The sequence below is a fragment of the Clarias gariepinus genome, chromosome 18 (assembly GCF_024256425.1).
Source record: "Clarias gariepinus isolate MV-2021 ecotype Netherlands chromosome 18, CGAR_prim_01v2, whole genome shotgun sequence".
In the NCBI taxonomy this organism is placed as follows: domain Eukaryota; kingdom Metazoa; phylum Chordata; class Actinopteri; order Siluriformes; family Clariidae; genus Clarias; species Clarias gariepinus.
Genome location: NC_071117.1, coordinates 10,007,656 through 10,035,064, shown reverse-complemented (window position 1 = coordinate 10,035,064; position 27,409 = coordinate 10,007,656). Strand labels below are relative to the sequence as shown.

Below are 27,409 nucleotides of genomic sequence, written 5' to 3'. Positions count from 1 at the left end.
TGCTGAATTGTTCATACATGTACACAATGCCAAGAAAAGGAAAACACAATAACAAGTGAAGAGAAAAGCATAACAAGAAATAAACATTATCTGAGCACAAGTAATCAAGGACATGTATGGACATTGTGTTTGCTCTTACACGCCTGAGAGACTTCACTTTGTGGAACTGTTTGTGAATCATTCCTGTGATTCACTGCCGCATTTCACTAATGCGCTGCTCTTAGGAACAAACAATGAAAGTTAATTATTGAAATGAGGTTGTGTGTCTTACAGAGGAGGGCATCCTTTCTCCATCCGTAAGATTCGTAATGCTGTCTCTGCTCTGCAGGTGAGTGTTTTGATTTAAGTCCTGCATTATATTGATTCCTAGCTCTGCCAAAGAACACACTATTAGCATCTCACCTGTTCTGATTTCCATCCTTTAAAACATCCAAGAGCACTAAACTAGAAAAACACATTAAGCCAGAAACAGTAATGACTGCTTGTTTAGCTGTTTCTAAGGAAAATATACACAGATCAGCTATAACATTATAACCACCAAAGGTGTTCTAACACCTTTCTATGATCAGCATTAACCTTTTCATCAATTCGATCTACGCTAGCGGGCCAGCCTTCACTCCCCATGTGCGTCAGTGAGCCTTGGCCATCCATGACCCTGTCGCCAGTTCAGTGGTTTTTCCTTCCTTGGATCACTCTTGGTATGTCCTGACAAGTGCAGACCAGCATCCCACAAGAGCTACAGTTTTAGAGTCCCTCTGACCCAGTCCTCTAGCCGTCACAATTTGGCCCTCGTCAAAGTCACTGTAATGAGATGTTGAAAATGTAGCTACAGTTCCCAGGCTGCAGGGGTCAGGACCTACCAAAAGTATTCCAAGGAAGGAAAATTGGTGAACTGGCGACAGGGTCATGGATAGCCAAGGCTCACAAGGCTTACCTGGACCGTGTAGTCCGATCCAATAAAAGAGCTACTGTAGATCAAATTGAGGAAATGTTTAACGCTGGTTGTGATAGAGAAAGTATATTATGGCTGATCAATGTATATATGGTTAAACAAAATTGATATTTCCTGCACGGCATAATTAAAAAAGGACTCCACATAATGTGTGCGAGTGTGTGTGTAATGTTGGCAATGCACGTGTCCACTTGTTCCTGAATAACTGTGTATAGCTAATAATGATCTCCAATAGGCTTCTGGTTGATTTGAAAACAGTTTCAAGACTGAGACTGGTTTTGTTTGAAGTTTGGTTTCACAATGTACAAGTGTGGCAACGTAAAGTAGATACAGGAAATCCTGTTTTGTTTATTTAAACCTGAAATAAAAAACTGTTGGCGTTTCCGCTTTTTTGCATTGCCTTCTGCAGCTTCTCTTGCTGTTCTTTGCTCCTGTTCAGAAAATCAATTTTATTTGTATAGCGCTTTTAAAAGTATGTTATTGTCACAAAGCAGCTTTACACAATCAAAAGAATTATAATCATGGACATTTGTATGAAATCTAAAAAATGTGTATGAATCAAAATGATCAGATTGTCTCTGTTGAGCAAACAGAGGGTGACGGTGGCAAGGAAAAACTCCCTGAGATGGCAAAAGGAAGAAACCTTGAGAGGAACCAGACTCTACAGGGAACCCATCCTCATCTGGGTGAAACAGAGAGCAGGGATTAAGCTGCAGTCATACCGTGTTAGGCAGCTGAAAGTTCAATATAACAACTGATGTTTTTTAAGATAATATGGAGTCCAGTTATTAGAGGCTCAGGTAGACTGAAATAATGTTGAAAATAACTGAAAACAGTATGAAACTTAGACAGTTCTGTAGTTTAAAACCAAAGAATCATCATATACTACCGCTTACAGTAGATTAATATTAGAAGTATTAATGTAGTGTGTACATGGCAGCATAAAAATAAGACAAAAATAGACAGAATAATAATAATAATAACAATAATATAATTTATGTGGTAGGTTTCTCGCGTACCATGTGGAAGGTCCGGGTTTGATTCCCAGCCGATGCCCAAACCCCAGCCACAGGATGCAGGGGCAGTCCCAAGCCCGGATAAAATGGGAGGATTGGGCCAGGAAGGGCTTCTGGCGTGAAACCTACACCAGGGAGTTGTGTGGATCCTTTGGTCTTCTGTGGTGATCCCTCAACGGGAGTGACCGAAAGATTCACACCAGACTATAGCTACTGTAATTAGCTGTAACAGGCATGAGACTTTAAATCCTCCAAAACACACCAAAATAAAATATATCCAAATGGCCTTACAATTCTACAAACTTGTCTCTTACACTAAATTCTTAAAAAAATAAAAATGTAATACATTTAGTGCCACTTCAGTTAGCTAGCATGATTGTAAAGATGATAGCTAATGCTACTACCGCTACCAATTATCCTTCAGAAAACAAACTTATGGTCTTTATCCTGAATGGCCAGTAAATAAACATTCAGTTTAAGGTTTTAGTTGTGATGTTCAACTGACAAAGTTATATTTTACTTCCTGTGTGTTAGTGAGAGATAAATAGCTGCAAAAATAGAGCAGCTTTAGCCTACTTGCTAGTTAGCATTCCACTTGCTAAATAACTAGCAGACTATCAGTGATTGAGAACGTTTTGTTTAAACTGCTACTTAATTTGTGTGTGTGTGTGTTTCAGTAAATACAAATTTCCTAAATGAACAAAGAGAAAAGTGTATAAAAAATGTGTTTTAAAAGGAAGTGATTTACCTCACTTTTTCTTTTCTTTTTTCTTTTTTTTTTTTTAAATAAATGCACCACAGAGAGAAGAGGAATGCTATCACATCAAGCTGTTTCCATGGAGATGATAAGCAAAAGGAAAAATTGATTTGATTAAGGGTAATAACACCATCAAGCTTTTTTTTTCTGCAACTATAGCAGTCAAGATCACACAGCAACATCAATCAGACTAATGTGGATTTTGTTAACCCTTAAACCTGGAATCGCACCGATCTGTCCCGGAAATACAACAAAAGAACTCCTCGTATAGAAGCCCGACCGGTGTGTGTTAATCGGAGAGCCTTTAGACGTCAAACTGTGCGATCAGTTACGTCACGTAGAACCAAAGTTATTACTTTTAGAATGTGCAAATTTAAAATAATAATGGACTCACAAAATGTTCATATTATTAATATTTTTTTCGATCATAGAAACAACTATAAAAAACACCCAATCATACTGTATGTGCCTATGGTATTCCTTTGCTTATGTGACCCTTTTATTATGTCAAAATGTGCCGTAGTGGTTAGCACCGTGGCCTCGCACCTCTAGGGTCCAGGTTCAATTCCCGTCTCAGGTCTGTGTCAGTGCAAAGAGGTGCAGATTAGGCTAATTCGTTTTCTCAAATCGTGTATGCTTGTGTGTGCCGTGTAATGGACAGAGGTGGAAAGAGAAATACAATATTGTACTCAAGTAAAAGTTCTGTTACTTCGGTAAAGTTACCATTATAAAAATCTACTTAAGTAAATGTAAAAAAAATAGCTCATTAAAAAATTACCAATTTTTTTTTTTTTAACAGTGGGGTGGGGGGATGGGGAATTTAGTGTAGTTCAAAAAAGACAAGCGGATATAATTCTCAAACTAGTTGTTTTTAATTGCAGAAACACCTTTGTATAACAAAGCTGTTGCCTTTCTTGTGCTTGAACATCAAAGTGGTCAGTTAGTTATGGCCAGGGGTTCTTCATAAGAGTCCAGTGTTTCACAGGGTGCAATTTTTATTATTTTATAATCACTATAAATTATTTAATTTTAGTTTTTTTTTACTTAGTAACAAATATGCTTTAAAATGTAGCGAAGTACAATACTTCAAACAAAACATACTTAAGTTAAAGTAAGACTACAGATTTTAAAAACTATTTAAAAAAATTGAAGTATCCAAAAAAACTACTCAATTACAGTAACGTAAGTCAATGTAATTGATTACTTTCCACCTCTGGTAATGGATTGGCCCCCAGGACCCTGTATACAAGATAAAGCGGGACAGTAAATGAGTAATTAAAGTAAATCATGTGATTAAAACTTAAATTATACTAAATTACTAATTCTAATACTAAGTCTTACCTTATGCAATAAATGTAAATATCACCATATCCAGGTGTGATGTCCCCAGAAGTTTTGTAATGAACAGCTGGAAAATGGATAATATTTATTGAATGCTGTTTCTCAATATACATCATTATTTGAGCCCTTGTCATGTGTTCAGTACAATATAACCAGTGATTCATCATTATTGGGCACGGTGTTGTTATCCGAGGCAGACATGACTGCCAGACAAAATGGTGAATGTTTTGATTGTGGATCATGTGACTGCAAAGGCTCTATTTGAAGGTAGTATTGTAATAAAGTATTATCGTTTATACTGATATACTAAATATCAAACTTGTAAATATACGGTAGCCAAAAGCCTCTAAAAAGTGCAATTTATTTTATTTACACCACAATAAATTGCTACTTGTTATGCAATAAAGTAATGATGTATCACATAATGAAGATTCTTGGAATTTAAGTTTATTAAAAGATCACATGATAAGAACAATTTGTTTATAAAAAGATTTCACAACAAGTATTGTTTGAAATATAATGGGGAAAAATCTGCTGCATTGAACAACTAAGTGCTTGCTATGAAAAGTTAAACTTTAAGGCCACAAATAGAGTTTGAAAAATGTCTCTAATATAGACTAGTGTAAACCTACAAAGAAACGAAAAAAAAAATTAACATTCACGCGGAGTACCAGATTAAATTTATCCCTGCGTTTGAGTCCAGACTGACCTGAAACCCAAACAGACCTCTCTGGCTGTGTAGTGCTCAGAATTTCTGGAAATCTGGAAACGCTTTGGAGAATAGAATACATTCAACTCTTGTGATGCTGAAGAAGACATCCTTCCGTTTCCTGCAGATGTACAGTTCGATGCCGCACCTCCACCCTAACTCAGACACGTTAGATTAGCCCAGTTTAGAGTTCACCTGTGCTGAGCAGTAGATGGAACCTTTTTTTTTATTATTTCTTTGTTTCTCCATTTACTTCTTTTTCTTCTTGATGAATGCTTTGGCTTCCTTCTGAAGCCGTTTAATGTCCTCCTTCCCGCTGTCCTCTGACTCGGGAACATAGTCGGAATCCTCGTCCACATCCTCTTCTTCGCTGTCGTCATTAATGAAGCTGTTCTCATATTGGTCTTCATCCTCGTCATCGTCATCATTAACTGGTGCTGAGTAAGGAAAATTTAAAAGAATATTAATGAAAGTTAAAGTTTACATTAGACCAGAGGACAGACATTCACAATGAGCATGGCTGGATGAGATCTCAGGATTATCTGTATCCTGCGTGTCATTTTCCTGTCATGTAACTCTAGTAAAAAAAGCAGAAGGAGCTTCTAATTGGCATGAGTAATGAACTTTTACCAATACAGTTCGCAAACAATCCAAGAGTGGCAATAATTTACTCTTTACTGAATATACAAGGATGTTTAAGTACAAATCTTTTGAGCGTTATTCATGAACGGATTGCACTGAGAGCCAACTATATATAAGGATTACTAGTTAGCCTGACTGGTATTGAGATTAGCGTGCTATAACAGGTCTGGAACAGCTTAAGTGTATCTGGTATTTTGGTTCATCTCGTGTATGACATTTTGTTGTGGGTTTGGTAAACCCTGGATGAAACAGTGGTGTACGGTTTGTTTATTTTAAGCTACAGTTTCTGGCCCTGAAATGAAGCGAGTCCAGGTGGAATCATGTGCATTCCAAAAGGAAGCGAGTCAACTAAGTGGGTGTGAATAACACAGGCCAGTAATTACAACCCCGTCCTCAGTGGCTGCTCGGATCACTGCTTGTAAAAAGTGCCCAATTAACGAAAGCTCGATATTTTCTAATCCGGCATGTCTCAAGTGGACAGCCAGAAAATGTGTAAGATAAAAGCGCTGCATCACTGCGTCCTGTTAAACAACCCCTCCTTCCCCGATGACGGAGCTTGGCAAGCGCCCATGAACATGATCCATCCCGAGTTGGCGGCGGATCCAATCCGTATAAAAAATTTATTCAGGGTCTGGTGTTTATTACAGTGCGATATATTTTAACACGGATTACTAGAAGATTTAAAGTGTGAAATACACACCTGAAGGTTTAGTGTGCTTGTATTCTTTCTTGTGTAGTGGATTTTTTCTGGTGGGGGAAAAAAAACAAGCAGGTAAAAATTAATCAGAAACAATTTGTACAAGAGAAGTAGAAAGACAAATCAAAACAACACCAGGGTCAGAGGAATTTATTTCGGTTAAAGGGCAACAAAATAATTAAAAACTCATGACCTACACTGCTGTGACAAAGTATTCACCTTCTTCCTGAATTTTTTGTTTTTTTGCATTTTTGTCACACTTAAATGATTCAGATCATCAAAGAAATGTTCTTGATTCTGCGCCTTTGGCATAACCAGTTATTACTTTTAGGGGGCAATTACATTTTTCCCCTCAATAAATAAAATCAAAATTGAAAAACTGCAGTACTAGTAAGTAAAACTCTCACTTACTTATCTTCTATACCGCTTTATCCTGTATTCAGGGTCGTGGGGACCTGGAGTCTATCCCAGGAGGCTTAGGGCATGAGGCGTGAAATACCCTGGACAGGGTGCCAATCCATCGCAGGGCACACTCACACACTCATTCACACACTACGGGCAATTTGGGAACGTCAGTTAGCCTAACCTACATGTCTTTGGACTGTGGGATGAAACCGGAGTACCCGGAGGAAACCCACCAAGCACATGGAGAACATGCAAACTCCATGCACACAGAGACGGGAATCAAGCCTGGCCGGGAATCGAGTAAGTAAAACTCTACAGTAAAAATGTCAGCAAGTAATTAACATTTAAAAAAAATATCTGTAGAATATCTCATTAATCAAAGCCACCTGTAGCAGTCAGTGCCGTACGGACACTCCGGCCGATCATCATCGTCGTCATCATCATCCTTGTTGTTTTGCTCTTCCTCGTAGTCACTGTCTCCGGGGTGGCTGCACTCCTGAAAGTGGACTGGGTTTTTCCTGGGAAAATTGTGGATTTTTATTTATTTTATTTTTTTGTATACATGATACGCTCACGCATAGACATGATGCAACATTGCTGCTAAGCACCTGAAAATCTAACGTTACACAGTAAGCACGATTATGCTAGATAGGTACAGGTAAGTCCCTGATGTACAATGTACGAATTAATTCCAATTTGTTTTTAAGCCAGACAACATGAGTTTTATACGGCTTTGACACGGATATACAATGTAAAGCATACCAATCCACTTGACTAAACCTGTCCCCTTTCCCCAAACTGCAATCATGTGGCCAAAAACTGTAATCGCGCCTAAGGAAGTGAATCTCACTGTGAAATGTATTGTCTCTGCGCCTCAGAGCTGTTTTCCACTGTATAGGATTGTGAATTCGAATAGGACTTTGAGTCCTAAAATTAGGATTATTCACCATCAGAACAGCTTTACAAGACAGACATACAATATACCAGACTTTAGACATTTTATACATTCATTTACACACTGAAAATATGGTATATAGTTGTAAATATTGATATCTGGTGCACTGCAGTGTCTGTTTTTTTGTATAATACATGTAAGCTAAAGTACTTTGATTGAACCGGAATGTCACCGAATGTCCGTGAGCCGGGGACTACCTGTATCTTATAAAACTTGTGTATGAACAACGTAAAGACAAAACTGTTCAAGACATCAATGTTTAGCTTACTTATGTAGCAGCATAATGTAGCAGCAACCACATCACACCTCATCTTTACCCCAAAACATATGAAGCACAAATAGTTAAATGGCATCACACTGATATCTCTCTCTCTCTCTTACTGCTAGTTAGAATGATTCGTGGGAAGATTTTAAAATCCTTTGCAGTACAGTGAAACAGTGAAAAAGTTTGCTTTAACGAGAGCCTTTTGGGAGATTCGTCATCTTAAAGCGATACACCAAGCGCTCTTTCAAGCCTAAAGATCTGAAGGGCTCCTAATGGATAAAAGATGTCCCACGCCATGTGGGATTCTCCACGGACACGACTGGGAACGACAAAGTGCTCTCAGCTTGTTATCAGTCAGCTGTAAGAAGTAAATCAAACACATGAAAGAGTGCATCAGGAACAATGTCCTTTTGATATATATATGCAGAAACCATCGAGCCAATTTCTCTATCATTAAATATTTTTTGTATGATTGCAACCAAAAAAGGAACAGAAGGGTAAAAAATCTTAACTTTTATCCTAAACCTGAAAAAAAATACAACAGCATGACTGAACATAGTGAGGAATTTTATCATCAACAACATTTGGAATATCACATGGACAAGATTTCTGCTTTTTGTTTTTTCAGTAAGATTTCAGTAAAAAGTTTGCACCTGTAACAGGAGGTACCAAAGGGACACGGCGTCCTGTGCCGAGTTTTTGCCTTTTGCCGCACGTTTGTCTGCGAATTTCCTGAGCTTTCCAGACTTAACGTCCGGGATCTCTGACTGCCCCCGGCTCCCACTCTTTTTTCTTCCTGCTCCTCTTCTTCCACATTTTGTGCTACGTTGTGTCCTGTTTTGGTGGATTTTTCATCTGGTTGCATATCTACGTTGGACTTTGGCACCGGATCCTGTTCCTGTTAAAGAACAAACAAGTTTAATTAACTGGTGCCCAAAAGGATCACCGTGTCCAGACCTAGCGCATATTAAACCTTGGACCTTGTATTTTTATGTAAAACAACCAAACTTCTTAAATCTTTATATCCCACTAGTGTAAGCCAACTGCCTCTGCAGATGATTAGAAATGCACTGTTCAGTGTGTTGGCAAGTCCGGCACCAACATCAATCATGGTATCCATAAATCTCCCGTACCTGGCTTTCCTCCGTGTCACTTTTCAGCCTTCTCGCTCGCTTTCTCGGAGTCTTGCTGCATCCTTCATCCTCCTCCTCCTCCTCAACCTGTTTCCTGTTCTGCCTTCTCGCTCGTTTTCTCTGAGTCTTGCTGCATCCTTCATCATCCTCCTCCTCCTCAACCCATTCCCTCTCTTCATCATCTCCTGATAATGAAGGCACCCTAGGCTGAGGTCGTTTGGGTCCTGCTGAGCGTTTGGATGAAGACGTGCTTCGGACTGGAGCGCGTTTTGCTGCAATTTGGACGAAAGCATAAATCACAGAAAAAAAGAACAAAAAAGTTATAATATCAAAATATTATACCTGTTCTAAATCAGAACCAGCAACTTACACACACACACACAGCACAAAATTTAAAGTGCAAAAGAGCGAAAAAAAAAAAAAAATCATCGGATACCACAAAAACCTTAAGGAAAGTTACTGGACCTACTCCTACTTCTCTTAATGCGTTTACACTCTTCAAGAGTCAATATATATAGCGTATATTGTTTCTATATTTGTATATGTATATTGCATATTGTGCATATTATTTATTTGAACATTAATATTCTTATCATTAATATTAATTTCATTAAATCCTTTTAGTGTAATATTTATTTATAAACATGTAAACATGAAAGGTGGATGATTATTCAGCCACTTTAATGAATTCTGTCTATTCTGTCTATTACAGTAGGTCTATTCTGTACACCATGCCTGCTGTGTGTTCTTGGGTGGCGTAAAAAAACGGTTAATATAATAATATAACGGTTTATGACATCGCTTTTACTCAGCATTTTGATTTCACTCCTGGTGCAGGTTAAACTTGAAGTCCTTTCATTAAATTCTGTCCAGCAACTAATTAAGGAAGCGCCCACAGTTTGACGCACACACAGTACGCTGTCAAAACTTGCGGTTTCTAATCTGCCATATAACTGATAATAATTTCACCACTACTCAACATTTTTATTTCATTTATGGCGAAGGTTTATTTTTAGAGGAACACTGAAGGACTGGCAAAATTTTAATAAATTCCGTCCAGCTATTTTTGCGTGATGCTGTGACCAAATCTGGCAGGACAGACATACAGACATACAGACATACAAATGTACAGACAGATTTTTTTTTTTCTAAGACTGGTTCCTCGTCCTCCAATGTATAAAATGTAAAGATATTATTGAAAGAGCGAGTTCTAACCAATGTGCAGTACAGACAAAATCTCTCTTTTATTTATATGGACTTGAAGACCTTGGAGTCTCATTAGCGAGGTTTAAACTTAAAAGAGCAGTCGGGAAGAAAAAAAGCAATTGGTTGGATAACTTCTTGAGCACGAGACAGATCAAGGAGAGTGGAAAAAAATGGAGAGAAAAAAAGCATAAAACGAGGAGCGTCTCAGCGTGAAAAAGAAACCTCGGTGGTTATGAAAGCCGGTGTTGACAGAATGTGGATTTATCAGCCTACAAAGGAGCACCAAGTGTCTTCCACTAGAGAATCTCTGTACAGTTTCTACTGAATGAGAAAAATGTCTCTAAAAGGCCACAGTGACATTAATGATAATGGTTTTAAAACACAGTGAAGTTATGAATGTGCATTAAAGCCGTTTCAGGCATTTAGTTTATTTCTTTTCTCGTAACCCAGATCCGCTCTTCTTTTTGAGAGGAAAAAAAAAGTGGTACCCCATATCGAGCTAACCAAGAAACAGAAATCGCATATGAAACTACTCGGCTTTATTAATTTTTTTTATATTTTATTCACTTTTGCTGAATTATATTGCACATATATATTGTACAGAGGAAATGGCAGTGTAGAGCGTAGCCGAGTAATAAGTAATGTGTTTCCATGAAGGAGGAGATTTATCTGAAAAATTAATCATCGCTAGGTGGATTGACATGGACCCTCATATTCCACTAATAATGCCAATAATAACCCAATAAAAATGCAGCATATAAACACTTCAATCTGAACAGTCTGGTCCCGATCCGGCCCGACGAATTTCAAATAGGAATGAGACTTTGACAGTCCGTTCAATAGGACAAATCAATATTTTTAGATCATGTTTAACATCAGTCGATGTGACGAGTCTCTGTAAAAGAAATTTAGCTTCACCCGCTGGGTCTCTGGCTGAGGAAGGAGCTCTGATTGGCTCACTACTGCATGCGTGGTTCCCACATTAAGGCTAATTCTACCAGTCATTGGCTGTAGAGACGTGATCGATGCGAAGGCGCAGAGTTCCTCCCATCCCTCCCCTCTGAGAGAGCTCGGCCAATCAGCACTCTCCAGAACCCCGGCTGCGTCACCACCCGGGAATCGAAAAAGCAATCTCCAGATGATAGGGCGAGCCCTTTACCACTGCACTTACTCTACATGCCTATTTTTGTTTATTTAGTTTTGAGATAAAAATCACTTCATGCAGTGCTTCGTTATCTACGTTGCTTGTAAGTTATAAGCGAGTTTAATAAACGTCATTTGCTTATTACCAGCTGTTCCTGACCTTAACCTTGAATAGAAATCAGACTCAGTCCTTTGAATGTTAGGTTTGAGAAGCGCTGGTCTACTGTTGGTACTGGGGCATCTATCAGAAATCTGATTTAATTACAAATTAGAATTACAAGCATAATTCGTTCCGGAAGTGGGCTCGTGTTCCAAAACACTTGTAAACCAAATCTAATTTTCCTGTAAGAAATAATAGAAACTCAAATTATTCGTTCCACATCCCAAAAAATAAATTCATAAAAATAAAAAATATAAAGTAAAAATAAAACAAATTAACTTGCACTTTACCTTTAAAAAAAGACTAAAAATAAATCCCGACAGATAAGTGTTTCCGTTTGTGCGCACAGACGCTGGTGCATGTGTGTGTGTGAGTGCGAAGCTAAAGTAAGGAGCCCCTCCCCCTCTCCCCCTTCTCGTCTTACACAGTTACCCTTCGTCCACTCTTTCACACATTCATAAACTAAGACTTGTTTGTTTTCCAAGTCAAAATTTATTAAAAATCTTTGCCCTTCTTGTGGAACGCTCGCAAACCGTGTCACCCGCAATCTGAGGTTTCTCTGTACTTGATAAAGAGTTGGTGTCAGTTTAACAATTTCAAAAATGTACTGTAGGTAAAATATTTACTTAATGTTTATGTAACAACCTCAGCAGCAACCTCATTTCCCCTCTCGTCTGTTCCAACCACTCAACAGTCTAATAATAACCAGCCTGAACGTCTGTCATCATCTACACCAGTTTCCCACTGGAAACAACAAACAACAAAAAAATTTGATCCAAAATAAGTCCTTCAGGAGGCCTGGCGAACTAATTCTCAAGACGGCATAAAAAAATAAAAAAAAACTGGTTGGAAGCAAAGTATAAAGCAGAGAAGAGTTTGCACAGAACTGAACAACCTGCTATGGAAGCAGAGATCGAGTCAACCAAAGGTAGGAAATGGAACTAACGTCAGATAGCATATATATATCTAACCTGAGGCAATATGTTTATTCCCAAGTACATAAAACAGTCAACTGTCTTCAACTGTGATACATTTTCCAGTTTTATTTCCTTCCCATGTGTTTAGCAGCATTATGGAAGGCTTATCTTGATTTACTCTGTATCCTGAAGTAATAAGTAAATCACATTATGAAGAGCTGGAATGGAGTTTCCAAACTGTAAAACATCATCTACTAATAAAGCGATATAGTGTATGTGTAGTGCTATAATAATTTGGAAGAACACACTGCAATGACTAAAGGATCACATGATCATATAATCAGTAAAGTACCCTTGCCCACACACATACAGTACACACGTGAGGAATTTAATTTGGTAATTATTTATGCCTACAATTGAATATGTAAAGAAAGAAATCTAATAGAAAAAAAAACTTTAAGATGTTGCATAAGCCGTTATACTTTCCTGAAGCTTTCCAGTGACGTTAAAGCAGTGTCTGGCTCTCCCTCCTGGTAATAAAAAAATCAACAGTCTTCTGACATTGCGCAATCCAGGTCTGTCTGATATAAAGCCACTCTGGTCATTAGTAATTCCCTAAGGTAATATTTTTGTAGTCTTTTGGCCACGATTTTGAAAAACAATTTAAAAAAATCCACTTTCTTTAATTTTTATTAAACGGTTTTATGTGTTCTCATTAGTTACGAGGTTTACCAGGTTTAGGCAACAATGAAACCAGAGCTTCTCATGATAAACCAGGCAAGATTCCCTTTTGTTCTTCTCTGAACAGTTGATATTGAGATGTATCTGCTACTTTTGATCTGTAAATCCTTCATAACGGCTCTAATCTGAGGTGCTGGTTGTTAATTAGTGATTTCTGAGGCTGGTGACTCTACCAGCCTCTGAACTTCTCCTCTGTAGCAGTGGTAACGTTTTGGTCTTGCTTTACTGGGATGATCTTCATCAGAGACAGTTTCATCATGGTGCCTGATGGGTTTTGCAACTGCACTCGACACAATACTGTTCTTACAAAAACTGTTTCTAGAACAGCTGACCTTTAAGTATTAAAAGAACAACTGACTGTTACAATTACAATTTACAATTACCTAATGCCGTATGTCTTATTTCATGGTTTTGAAAAAAAGAATGAATGAATCCAGTATTGTTCAAGAATATACAACATAAATCCAAACAAACTTGTGTCCAAAGGTTTAATTGGTACTATATACTGTACATTATACCTATGTAGTTTACGAACTTGTAAACCTCATACATGAGCCTTAAATATTGACTATCCAATACGAAACGTTTTATCTTTATTTGGTTTGAATTACATCAATTTGTGTTTAGAAACATAAACAAAACAAATTTTGGATCTAAAAGCCAATTTTTTTGCTTAAGTTGAAGGTATGATAGGATAAAAAATAGTATGCCATCATGATGATGATGATGATGTTATTGTTGTTGTTCCTGCTGCTTCCATTAGTGGTCACCAAAACGGACCATCTGACCCGCACATTTAGATTTGGCACAGCCTTTACACCGAATGCTCTTCTGGATGCAACCTTCCCATTTTAATACAGGCTTATGACTGGCACCAAGTGTGCCCTGCAAACCCATGGGCTGGCTGTGTTTGTCCTTAAGGGCGGCACGGTGGCTTAGTGGTTAGCACTGCCGCCTTGCACCTCCAGAGGTCGGGGTTCGATTCCTGCCTCGGGGTCTGTGTGCATGGAGGTTGCATGTTCTCACCAATTCGCTTGGTGGGTTTCCTTCGGACTCTGGTTTCATCAAGCATCGTGCTGGCACCAAACCACTTAATTAACCGCCACAGAAACGACGGATAGCTCTGACGGATAGTGTCCATCACCCGATGTGCTGGATGGCACGTGGTTTTTATTGATGTTCTTTCCTTTTTTTTGGATAAACTGTAGGACACCTTAAATGACAAAAATCAGCACCAGAGCATCTATCCAGGTTCTTTTTTTCTTTTTTTTTTTCTTCCTAATTTAGTCGTGGCCAATTTCTCCCCGTCACTAGGGGGCTCCCACATTAAGGCTACTACCATTGAGCCGGGAGGGCCGAAGACTACCACGTGTTTCCTCCGAACCGCATCACCCGGGAACCAAACCAAATCCCTGGATGATAGGGCGAGCACTTTACCACTGCCACTTGGAGGCATCTATCCAGGTTCAAATTGCAATCGATGTCTCCTGCTACAACAAAACCACCAGACAAACCTGAGAAGTAAAACATGGTGTGGGGGAGGGGGGCGTCTAGGGGTTAAAACTTGGTATAGATTTCCAAGTTGAATTTTTCACCTTGCAGGATTGTATATCTTCAAGCTAAGTTCTTCGTTTCCTTCATCACGTAAAACTTTATTGGTTTACAAACTGAAATGACTAAAACACCTCTTTCGTCTGAGGTGAACAGTGTAGAATGAAAATACTGCCTTGCCACCACATAATAATTTCATAAGCACTACAATAAACAATGAAATATAATGTCCAACACCATGCGACCTGACGCTTACGGGCGAGGAGAATCCCTACTCCGCTTTTAGAGCCTTCCATTACCTATGCGACCCGATTACTTTGACAGAAACATCATTTCTGAACGAAACTATTAAAAGAAAAATACTAAACAAAATAAAATGGTGTAAGAACAGAAACCTAAATTTAAAAAATTTAGAAATACAATGCAAACTAAGCAAGTCACTGATCCTGGCTAGGAGATTCCCCTCCCACGCGCACATCTGCATCCACATCCCTTCCTCTTCTATCAAACCAGACATTTCTCTCTCAAGCGCAGCCAGAACGCTGCTACTCGGGCGTCTGCCGCAAACAGCAGACGAACCTGTACAGCCTTGTCGGCTCTGGGAGGAAGGCCACTAAGCGATGCGAGGCGTCTCTGGAATGGACAAGACGTTCTCTTTCAGGTACCTTTCGCTGGCGGAGTGTTCGAGGCTGCAGGAGCGGCGTCCATCATCCAGGCGGGAAGGACTCTTTTTTTACGAGGCGTCAGAAGATCAGGAGCATTAGATTTACAAGAAGGGAGAGAGTCGGCACCAGCCTACAGTACATACACACACATACACAGAGACAAGAAGTCAAATAACATCTGAAAACTTTTGAGGGTGGGTTTAGAGCTACTTTATACCTACGTAAGTCTATAACCAAAGGAGGTTTAGTGTTTCCCCTCATCAAATAAAAAAAAAATCATAATCTTTATTACAGGATCATGAGGGAAATTAATGACACTTTAATGACTGCTTATAAGACCCTAATGAATCCGCTATGATGCTACTTTGACCTTGAGGACATGATAATAGATATTTTCTGCCTCTAAATTGTGTCATATGATGTTCCCCTTCAGCCAGCAGCACTCTTATTTGAACAATTTGGTAACAATTTTATATTAAGGCTGTGGTTATAAAGCTACATAACAACTTAAACATAAATCTATAACAAATGTTATCAAAGTTTTCTGGGCCTTAAGCAAAGTAAGCTTAAATTTCACTGGTTATAACACCTTAGTGAATGTATAAATTAAGACAAATGATGTCCTTATGTTGTTACTTATATAACACATTTAAAGATGATGTTCATAAGGCTACATACAGCCTTTATGCCAACCGACATAATAGGTTTCTTTTAACAGGCATTAGTTGTCATTAAGACCTGTTTGCCAAAACTCACATCAAGTCCACAAGCACAGATTTCTATTGACATAAGGCTGTTATAACACATTATAACTTATTTAATAAAAGTTCAAAGATTGTGATAGTTGACATAACGTTCCAATGAGCTAGTAAACTGGCATAAACCAACTGTACGACAGGTTTTATTCTAAACTGGACAGAAGGTGTCTCTTATAACAGATGGCATCTGTTGGAATAAGCCTGCATAATAAACCTAGCATTAAAACTGGTGTTTATAAGAACAAATCCAGTCTTTAATTAGAGATAATGACTGTTGAACAAGCCTTAATAATAACTAATAATGTCGAAATGAACAAAAGTTCTCTCTATATAATCCCCTGCTACACTAAGGCACTCATCCGATTGTTTCAGTAGTGCTTGGACACCAACAAGGTAGAACGTTTTCATGGACTTTGAAACGCCGGCCTCCCAGGAACTCCTTTAACGGCCCAAACATGTGGAAAGGGCTTGGAGTGATGTCAGGACTGTACAGGAGGACGTGTCCTAATAACTCCCAGCCGAGTTTGTGTAATGTGCAGGTGGTGTTGGTGTTACAGGTCCCACAGGAGGATACGTCTCTTATGAAGTTTTCCTTCGATCCTCAAGGATCAGGTGTTCCACTCGATCGGCGTTCATGGGAACGTGCGCAGCCACCTCATCCAGGATCGTTGTTCACGGGTGTACGTCCTTCTTTGAAACCTTTGCACCGTATGAATGTTTTACTGCAACTAAGAGTCTCCTCTCCGTACTAAGCTTTAAGTCTTCTGGTAATTTCAATCTCTTCATTCGCAAGTCCAGGTTTGACTTGAACGCCCCTCATACATCCATTTCAATCTTTAATACTTAATTCTGGCAGGACCTTTCAACATGACTTCCATTAATGGTCACGAATGAAGAAAATCTACCATTTTTAACCAAGCCAGGTGTACAGATCGGTGGCATGGGTCTATTCTCAAATCAAGTCAGACTCATAAAAACCTAAAATACTACATAAAGTGCGCTTTTCCAAACCCTCAAAAGAGCCAAAAGACGTATCCAAACACACATTAAGGATGGGAAGGATGCCATGAGCCCCTGACTAATTGAAGTCATATTTTCCTTTCTTTCCCAGTGTTCCAGCGTCGTGCTTAATTACATGGCTTATATAATTCAAATTTCCATCCTGGCTTTGGCAGTACTGTATTTTAAGTCGCCAGTGTCTGGACTGAAAAATTAAACATTTAAGCATTTACTTAAAATTTATTAGCTAGAAGTAAACGATACTTCATAGCACGAGTTACCTTAAGGCAGCCTAAAACAATACTGTATATATTTTTTTATCCTCCATACACACATGCTCGACAGTCTAACAGACCTTTTACCTCTGATAATTTAGATGGTTTAAATATAAAATGTGTACCAGGTACTGTGGGTTTATCTGTTTTTCGTAAAAAATAATTGGGATTGTGGGTTATACTCTAAAACAGGGAAGATAAAAAAAAAAATTTAACAATCTGGCTTTTGTCTTTTCTTTTTATTTTCCATCTGAGTTTGGTAAAACTATTATGTGCACACCGAAGAGCCGTAAAACCCCACGAACGCTAGCTGAGATATCGAAGGACATTACGTTCTGACGAGCGTCCGGAGATTTTATGAGCGGCTACGTGGGCGTTATGGCGAAGAAATCCTTCTGTGATAGTGGCAGGCTTATTGACGATCCGAGATACAGATCGTGATATTTGTTAAAGCGAAAGTCAAACAACATGTACGGGGACATGAAGCGTCCAGCCTCTAAATATTTCACACACCTTTCTAAGAAATTATCTTCTAATGAGGTGTGTAAGCACCTGAGCCAAACATTGGAATGTTGCTTATCGCACCTTTAAAAGCGAACGGTTACGATAGCATTCATCCCCACCTGACTACAGACAGCAGGGCCCGCTGTGTGCGTCTCGGCTCCCGTCTTTGACTCGTAGGTGAAAGACGGGCTGCTCTCGGCCTGAGGGGTGTACGCCAACGTCTCCTCACACGATCGGGGCGGTTTCGAGTTCAGCTCCGTCGTCTCCTCCTCCTCCTTCGCTTCCTCGAAACCTTGGCTGTTCCTGTCGCGATAAAAAAAAATACAAATATGTGCTTTCTGAGTTTCTTCCCCTTAAAAATTTCACGACTTTTACAAATCATCATGTGATGAACTTCAGGACTTCGGGGTTTTCGCTCTATGAGAATTCAATTACGCACGGATTTGCCAGGAGCCTGCACTATGTAGTTCGGACTGGCGAAAAAAATAATCTGATTTATTTCCCCTGCGTTTAAGCTCAAGCAAACAAGTAAAAAAAAGGACATTTACTTCAGCGAGGACATCGGGTGCTTGGTTTAATCCCGGTCTTAGACGGAGCGTCTTTTGCTTGTCAGATGTATCTAATATTACAGCCTACACATCTAGAACCTTATAAGGAGCCTTCATCCAATATAATCCACTAGATTTGCATCTTGTAATAAAAGAAAGATCTCATGCATTTCAAATAGTTCACATGCATAAACACTTCAGTACTACATGTAGGACACACACAGGGTGGAATCACCTAAAACTGAAAAGTTCTTTATATACAATATGAGGATATAATATTTTTTTTCATAACCTTTTCAGTCTGATTCTACGGAAGACGTGAGCGATGGTTTAATTATATTATTTCACACACGCCCGCTTTGACTTTTTAATGCATGCAAATGACAGCACCGTGAATCACTCCCACATCAATGCACTACAGAACAAATTAGCATCATTTGTTTCTCCCGTGCCCACGTGGGCGCGACTCGTTTGCCGACGAGGACGATGAAGGCCTGAGTGACTGATGGCTGAATGTAAACGACTCTCAGCTGAAGGAAGTGTGTCTGCGCTTAATGATAAACATGCACTTGGGCTTTAACTAATGTTTAATTAAATCCATTAAAAGATTTTTAAAGCGACTTGAAACAACAGGGCTGGAGATAAGGATTGTAGCATAATTGTGATCATGTATTCTACACTATATTTACAATAGTGTGCAAAAGTCTAGACTCCCTCATTTCTTTGTATTAAATTCTATTAATTAATGTATATTAAATTAAAGCGATGGGAACAAATATATTTTACTGTAACAGACTGCAAAGTGCATAAATTTTTTTTTTTTTTTAAATATGTTGTTTATGTAACAAACCTGAGCAGTGACCTCATTTCCCCTTTCGTCTGTTCCAACCACTCAGCATTTAGCATCACCAGTGTACTAATAATCACCGGCCTGATCATCGGTCATCATCTGCACCTGTTTCTCACTGGGTCATGCCTTAACTTAGGTGATTTTTTTATGCTTGAATGATACATACATTAGTTCACAATGGAAGCGAAAAAAGTTTTTCAGGAAGCCCCAAGACTACATTAAAATACAAGAAAGCCAGGTTCTTTGCAAGCAAAATATAAAGAAATGAGGAGTGGCTCAAGACTTTTGCACAGTACATGTAGTCCCCGCCTTACAAACAAGTTCAGATCCAGGAGCACGTTTGTAAGTCGGATTTGTTCTTAAGTCCGACAAAGTGACATACATCTAACAAATTCATCTGTGAAAATGTCCATGACGGTCCATGAATATACCCGCCTATCATGCCTTTGGCACGAATAAACATAGTAACGCAGACCAATCCACTTGACTAAATCTCTGTCCGATTTCCCACACTGCCATTATGTGACAAATACTGTAACCGCGCCTAAGGAAATTAATCTTACAGTGAAACGTAGCAGTGTTGCCCCTGCACCTATAAATCGCGAGGGGAATCCCAGATGCCTTTTTGTCTCAGAGCTGTTTTCCACTGTATTGGACTGTGAACTCTGTTTTGTTGAGGAGTTTCCAAAATAGGCATTTCCTATCATCGTGCTCCTGGACTGATTCATTGAAACCGGTGAGTCTGACTCATTTCTCCTGTACCCCCACACTCACACACATACAATATACCAGACTTTAGACATTTTCTACATTCACTTACACACTGAGAATATTGTATATAATTGTAAATGTGGTATCGTGCACTGCAGTGTCTATTTTTTTGTACAATACACATAAGCTACTTCTGTAATAGAACCGCGGTCCATCCGTATCTGTAAAAAATTTTGTAACTCAAATGTTTGTAAATCGGGGACTACCTGTAATGTAAGTGCACAAGTTTGTGTCCCCCAACTTGGTCCACGTACAGCACAAAAAATTAACAATTCATGTGCAAAAAATATTAGAAATTATAGAATTTTGGTTGAAACCCACACAGACAACAACTGGAAAATAATAAAAACACACAACTGTACAAACAAATCTGGAGAATAGAGTGTATAACAAATAATCAGCTATCTAAATCACTGAAACTGCAAACTTATAACTGATACACATTACGCTTTTTTGTTTTTTATTACACAGGTCAAATACAGGGAAAGCTTAGCTTTGCTGTTTGGAAGCTCAGGGGTTCAAGTCCCAGGACCACCAAACTTGCCATGTTGAGCCCTTAAGAAAAGCATTTAACCCTGTCTGCTCCAGGGGGCGCTGTATCCTGTGCTCGGACCCTGAGCTTTATCTTTCAGAGTAAAATACAACCTGCTGTTCCAGGAGTGAAAACATTTAGGCTTCTATTTAGAATAGTGTTATTGACATGTGTGGGTTTTTCTTTTTGACATGTTTTTGTTACTGGTGTCTGGGGGCGATCTCCGTGAAATCTAAAGTTTTTGCAGGGTTGGATGGCTGCCTGTTTAGTGTCACAAGATGACTGATGACAAATTTCCTGACAAAGTTCTTGATTTGAATCTCAGAGTGTGAGCATGGCCATGACGCTTAAAAAAAATCCACAAAAAAGAAAAAAAAAACAGAGGCGGAGGAGGAGGAGGTGGAGGAGGAGGAGAAGGAGATGGATGGGAATTTCATGGGAATCTCGGTTACGAAATACTGTCACAGGAACAGCAAATTCTACAAAAAAAACAAACAAAAAAAAAACATGCCAGCGGATGGAAAACGGCTTATTACCACAAGCTCACTTTAAAGAACATTTAATGCATGAGCTGAATACCAGATCATGCTGACTGATGAGATAAGCAGAACTTTATTCAGTTTGTTTAATCTCAGAATACGAACAAGTCCTTTATTGGGAGCTAAAAAGACTTTTTGATCCAGAATAAAAGCATGAGATGATGATTAAAGCGTGTGTATTCGACTGTAAGCGTTACCTGGGTGTTCCTTCCTCTCCTACAGCATGCACTCTGTAGATGTATTTCCCCGGGAGCAGGGAGAAGATCTCGCCGTCCCTCAGGCGGTGCCATTTGTCCTTCTCTAGCGGCTCCGAGACTGCATCCGGGGACGTCTGAACGAAACAGGGGTTCACGTGCGTCTGCAGGGGACATAGTAAAGGTTCAAGAAAACCCTTCACGCAGTGAAATCTATCTCGGTCACCATTTGAAAGTTCTCACCCTTAAAGGTTTTAAAGCCTTAAAGTTGTTTCCCGACTCAAGACGTAACATCAGTGGGGAAATAGTTGTTCAGGCCGACTATGTTTTTTTTGTTCTTCACATCTTGTATTGGGACATTTTATCTTTTTAAATGATGAAGCAGGAGCATGTGTTCAGTGAACATTTTCACAGATGAATTAGTTAGACGTATGATCATTTTCCTTAAAATCCATTAAATCACTAAGAGAAATCTTCAGACTTATTGACTAAACTCATTGCAGTGTTTGTTTAGCTAATGTTTGCAGGCAGACACAAAAAGGTAAAACTAAAAACGGGCAGACGCTAAAAACTAGCCTAAATAAAAACTTTTCCATCTCACTTTGGCAAAACATGAAAAATGCTATTGAAAAAAAAAAAAGATTTTTTTTTGTTTTTATAAATGCTTACAATGTAATATTTAATTGTAACGCTTTTTTCATAACATTAATTTCAGTCCGGAGTCACGTTAATTTCTCGACAAGGTTTTGTATTATTGAGGGACCAGAGTCGGACCGCTGAGTAAATCTTTCTCTAGAACGTCTCAAAGGTTCTCAATGAGGTCGAGGTCTGGATTCTGTGACGGCCGATCCACGTGTGATGATGATGTTTCATGCTCCCTGAAATGCTCTCTGATGAATTGTAGGAAAGCCAGGATTTTTGTTGTCTTTTGTTGTCTTTTGTTGAAAAAAATCCAATGATTTCGTGAGGTAACAATGTAGGAAAAACCTGGTCATTCGGTACATTCAGGTCGTCGGCTGACTTCATTTTTTGGCCACATAACTTAGCTAACGAAGCAACCCCAGATCATGACACTGCCTCCACAGGATTGATCGCTTCTTACCCTGATGCCCCATCACTCTGGACCCCTCAGACCACATGACATTTATGTTCCCTAGCAAAGTGAAGTCTTTAATTTTTCTGATTAGTCTCACTAATAAGTGCTTTTCTTCAGGCTACACAGCTGTTTAGTCCCAGTCCCTCGGGTTCTCTTCGCATTATGCGCACCTTACTTTCACTATTAAACATAGCTGTGAGTTCTACTGTTGTTTTTATTTGTACAATTTGATTTCACTAAGAGTTTAACCCCCCTGTTACCGTCAAATTTAATATCATCGGGTCAATTTGACCCCCAGCAATTTCCACCACCAGAAAATTATCATATTTAAAATTCTTACCCAAGTTTATGTATAAAAGTCACTGAATATGAAGCAAAACAATTTATTTTGAGACTTTAAAAATAGGGTCGAAATGGCCCCAAAGATAATAGAAGGATTTAAGTGATCTCCCATCACGATTATTATTTTTTAACGCTTCTTGTTTTTCTTTATCCAATTTTAGCGGCATTTAAAATAGTTGTTTAAGAAATGAGAAATAAGTAATTAAACAATGGGAGGCTCGTACCTATTTACTTGGTTAAATCCAAATGGTGCCATTTTTTTGGGGCGGGGGGGTAACATTGGGGGACGTGATGAGTTTCTACGTTCCTCGAGGACGACTCGCCAGTGTTTACATTTATCCACTGGGTTTCAACATTTCGAACGTAGTAAAGCGTCTAACCAATCACAGTTAAAGACTGAATTCTTCTAACCAATCATAACGCGGAAGGCGGGATTTACCGGAAAAGATGAGGCGCCTGACCTAACCTGAAACATTAAAACCCACATCCTATCCAATCCCATCAGCGTCCATGTAAACAGTTAACCTCTAACCGGAACGACTGCAATAAGATTAAAGAAATATCCTCCAGTAAACGTAGCTAGTAGACGTGGCGCTTGTTTTACGATGACACTTAAATGGGTAATTCGCTTTTACGAGGCCACAGGGAGGACATATAAGATCCTGCGCCCTGGAGATAGAAAAGAGCTCAAACGCTCCATTGACACATGACGCAGCGCCATCTAGTGAGTCTTTCTCATACGACACTGTGTTGCTTCTTAACTACAAATTACATTCACTACAGGGATGCGTGAGAAATCATCAGCTAAACTGCTTTCGAAGTCCCGTGCCGCCATTATGGAGCTGATCTCATCGGCAGGACGAACAGTTCCCCCGAAACGTAAAACCCGAAGACAACACAGAAACACAATGTCACATGAGGAACATGAGAGCGGTTAAATATTTATGCGGTGATCTTTTACAAGCCATTTACTGTCGAGTACACAAACCATATTACTGATTCACTTGACTGTAAATATACTGATAGCACAGAGATACAGAGAAAGAGAGACAAATAGACAAAGGGAAAGACAGAAATGGAGAAAAAAAGGTAAAGATGGAGAGATTTGAAAAAGTTTAGGCTAGTTTAAGTTTAATTTCTATTTTTAAAATAATATTTAATATACACTTTCTAAATTTAATAACTGTTTTTCTCTTTGGCAATATGGTTTCATACATGGACATGAAACAGGAAGAGAGAGAGAGAGAGAGAGAGAACAGGAGTGAGAGAGCTTGATACAGACAGAAACAGAAAGACAAAGGGAAAGAAAGAGAGAGAGAGAGAGAGCAGGACATCAAAGAGTTTTTAATCTTGTCCTCCGTTTGATGTCCGACCCTCTCAGGCGGACACTCCAGCATGGCATAATAAACCCTTCACAAAAAAGGTCACGAATAAGGTTCTAAAAATAAGGTTGGGTCCTGGAGCACGTACGGGTTTGAGCCGCAGCTGTCCGTCCACGTTCTGCAGAATCCCGTGGTTCCTGGACACTCGCTTATCGCTTACCTGTTGAAGGAGAGACAGGAAGTATGACAAGTCTCCTCATGGCAAATATATTAGAAATTAATATATACATACAAACAGGTGACTACCGTGACGTCAGTCACAAAAGCGGACAGCAGAAGTATCGTTAATATGGACTTTATTAAAAATAAATAAATAATAAATAAATAAATAAAAAATAAACAGAATGATTACCTGATGCTTCGTCTCACAGATAAAAGAGTAACCCTAAGCTAACAGCTTATGAACTTCTGATTATGTTCATACACAGTATGTTGCGGTGGACTTATTTCGGAAGAGAAATGAGCATGTGGAAATTTTGCAGAAACAAAAATGTTCAAAAGTCGACCATCAGCTGGAGAATTCATCAGTGCTTACGGTTTTCTGGGATCCTTAAGGGCCAGAAGTATTGGAATGTCATAGGAAAAAAGGTTCAACATTTGCTGATGCAGTGCTCATTACAGTGAGACACTTATTGAAGAGCTGAAGACTAAACTTAGATTAAACACAGTGGACTGATAGTAGCAGACTCTATACTCTCAGACCTCGCCCTATTAGACCTTTACCTGTTTGGTCCCCTGAAAGCAACCCTACGAGGACAAAGATTCACTTCTAATACAGAACTGCAGACAGTGTCTCACAGCTCAGCAAATTTTATTTTTAAATGAGGGAATACAAAAACTTGTTGACAAATGGACAAAGTGTACTGAAAGGCCATGTAAATGATGACAGATGTAAATGTCAGGGAAGTTAATTAAGGCTGTTAAATTACTATTACACCACAGCTTTTAGAGAACTTAAATTTTTATCATTATTATTTTTTTAAACCAAAATTAATTAATTTCAAAACAATGATGAATTTAAAACGTAAAAGCCTTCCTGAACAGTGTTCTCTGGCCAGTCCTGAGACACACAGTGCCACCTAGAGGACTGAGTTTGCAATTACCACAAAAGAATATTTTTTTACTTGGCCAATCGAAAGTGAAAGTTTGATCCACAATTTTAAAGTTATTGTTCAAACACTGAAATTATGATTTTCATAAGTTGACATGATGGAGCACCTGTTCTCAACAAAAAAAATCACAACCAAATCCATGGATCCTGGACATTTATCAAGCTCAGCTCAAGAAGGGATGCTAAGGAGCTGATTAGTACTAATCAGGTGTGTTCAGGGGGTTAGAGCAGGAGAAACACTAATATGTGCACGCCAGGTCAGTCTTTCATCTTGAATGATAATCTTCTTCTTTTAGCTGCTCCTGTTAGTGGTCGCCACAGCGGACCATTTGTTTCCATGTAACTCTGTCTAACACATCTTCCTTTGTCACTCCAGCCTCCTGCATGTCCTCCCTTACCACATCCATAAGCCTGCTCTTGGGCCTTTCTCTTCTCCTCCTGCCTGGCAGCTCCATCTCCAACATTCTACTCCTCCTCATCCCGTGTCTGCACATGTCCAAACCGTCTTAATTTGTCCTCTCTAACTTCGTCCCCAAACCGTCCTACCAGTACTGTCTCTCTAATATACTCATTCCTAATCCGGTTCATTCTTGTCACTCCCAAAGCAAATTGCAACCTTTTTAGCTCCACTACCTCCAGCTCTGCTACCTGTCGACATCGTTGAACATTGCTGTTCCTCTTCTCTCCAGTGCATCCATCCACCTCTTTAGACTCATCTGAACCTGCTTCCTAGCTTCGCTGCCGATCACAATATCATCCGCACACATCATAGTCCATGAGGACCCTTGTCTAACTTTATCCGTCAATCTGTCCATCAACACTGCAAACAGAAAGGGGATGAGAGCCGATCCCTGGTGCATACCTACAGTACGTTCACCTTAAACCAGTCGGTCGTACCTATGGCACACCTCACTGCTGTAACGCTGTCCTGGTACAGTGTTACTGCACCATACATATAACCTCACAAATTTTCATGATGGGACTGGAAATTTTGTAAGAAATTTGCCTCAGCATAAAAAGCATTTTCAACATACAAGCGACCGACTCAGTTGCGCATATATCCAGTAGCCGTTCGAAACTTGTTTGCGTTAGAGGAAGGGAGTTTACATATTTTTTGGTGGGTAGTTTTGCATTTTGTGCAAGATTTATTAAACAAATAGCACCATGCATCCCCATGAATTTCATCAAGGATGGTAGGAAATAAAAAAAGGATCCACTTTCACTTTTGGTTTTTAAAGCAGGCGGTGTCATAGGAATCATAAATAAAGGTTTAGTGAGATTTAACGTTTGTTTAATTCATATTTTACTTAATTTACATGTCTTTTTTAAATGTTTTAATGGTTTTTATATGCAAGAATATGACTGAAAATTGGTAATATTTCCAATGATTTAGGGCAGCAAGAACGGATTAGCTGCATTTACATTATTTCCTATGGGAAAATGCGTTTCGCATAACGAAATTTCACCTAAATTTGTATGCGGAGGTTCCGCTGTAGATATCTCTTGCACCACCTTGCACTTCTGACTTCTTCATGCAATACCACAGTTAATTTCTGGGCACTTATCCGCCTGTCTAGATCTACAAATACACAATGCAACTCTTTCTGACCCTCCCTATCCCTTCTCTATCCATCAGCATTCTCAAAGCAAAGCCTGGCATCTCTGGAGTGCCCTTTCTTGAAATGAAGCTGTACAGCTGCTCGCAGTTTTGTCACCCAACTACTCTTAACCTCATAACCTGATGGTGTGGCTCATCAGCTTCATGCCTCTGTAGTAATAAATAGTAATAGTACTACTGTAGACACTCACGTGTAGAAATGGTCCTCTCCCAATCACAGAGTCTCCATCAGGCAGGTCAATGTGCTCTCCTTCTCCTTCTCCATCCACCTGCTCCAACTTAAAGCCTGGCATTCTGACTAAAGCATTTATTTTACAATATTTATCATTGAAAGACATTAAAAGACAATAACATTTACAAAACAAACCAATGTCCTACCTGTTCGATCAGTTTTGCATCTGTAATTTTAATTTTAAGAAAACATAAAAATATATTATTATTGTTATTATTATACTCAGCAGCAGAACACTGCCTTCCTTCTTGCACGTTTTGGCACACACTTCCGGGTAGCGCAGGACGCATGCGCATGAGCGGTTTTTTAATTTTATTTATTACTTAAGCAAAAGTTAAATAAACAGTCAATATAATGTTGTAATCACAAATATTGAAGCATTTTATTGTATTTATTTATTTTC

General features: G+C 39.0%; 1 protein-coding gene across 2 annotated transcripts; it reads right to left on the bottom strand.

The window, feature by feature from the left end:
* Window positions 1-4,516: 4,516 nt before the first annotated feature.
* aplf (aprataxin and PNKP like factor) lies at window positions 4,517-27,277 on the bottom strand. Of its 2 annotated transcripts, none has more exons than XM_053476511.1 (11): window positions 27,153-27,277; window positions 26,966-27,072; window positions 24,134-24,205; window positions 21,229-21,389; window positions 17,911-18,094; window positions 15,256-15,385; window positions 8,873-9,144; window positions 8,393-8,637; window positions 6,906-7,037; window positions 6,118-6,164; window positions 4,517-5,212 (listed from the first exon to the last, which is right to left on the bottom strand). In XM_053476511.1, the coding sequence occupies exons 2-11, from the start codon at window positions 27,065-27,067 to the stop codon at window positions 5,025-5,027; spliced, it is 1,533 nt and encodes a 510-aa protein (XP_053332486.1). In that variant the 5' UTR covers window positions 27,068-27,072; window positions 27,153-27,277; the 3' UTR covers window positions 4,517-5,024. The 2 variants fall into 2 exon arrangements, with proteins under 2 accessions (XP_053332486.1, XP_053332487.1); XM_053476512.1 differs by having other exon boundaries at window positions 26,966-27,068; window positions 27,153-27,260.
* Window positions 27,278-27,409: the final 132 nt, after the last annotated feature.

What these genes read in the sequence shown, in the direction of transcription:
- aplf (XM_053476511.1), bottom strand. Translation starts at nt 27,067, where the DNA reads ATGCCAGGCTTTAAGTTGGAGCAGGTGGATGGAGAAGGAGAAGGAGAG. An exon ending in GAACACTCCGCCAGCGAAAG is followed by an intron (nt 9,145 to 15,255) that starts GTACCTGAAAGA and finishes TCCAAATTGCAG; the next exon opens with CAAAACGCGCTCCAGTCCGA. An exon ending in GTGACACGGAGGAAAGCCAG is followed by an intron (nt 8,638 to 8,872) that starts GTACGGGAGATT and finishes GTTCTTTAACAG; the next exon opens with GAACAGGATCCGGTGCCAAA.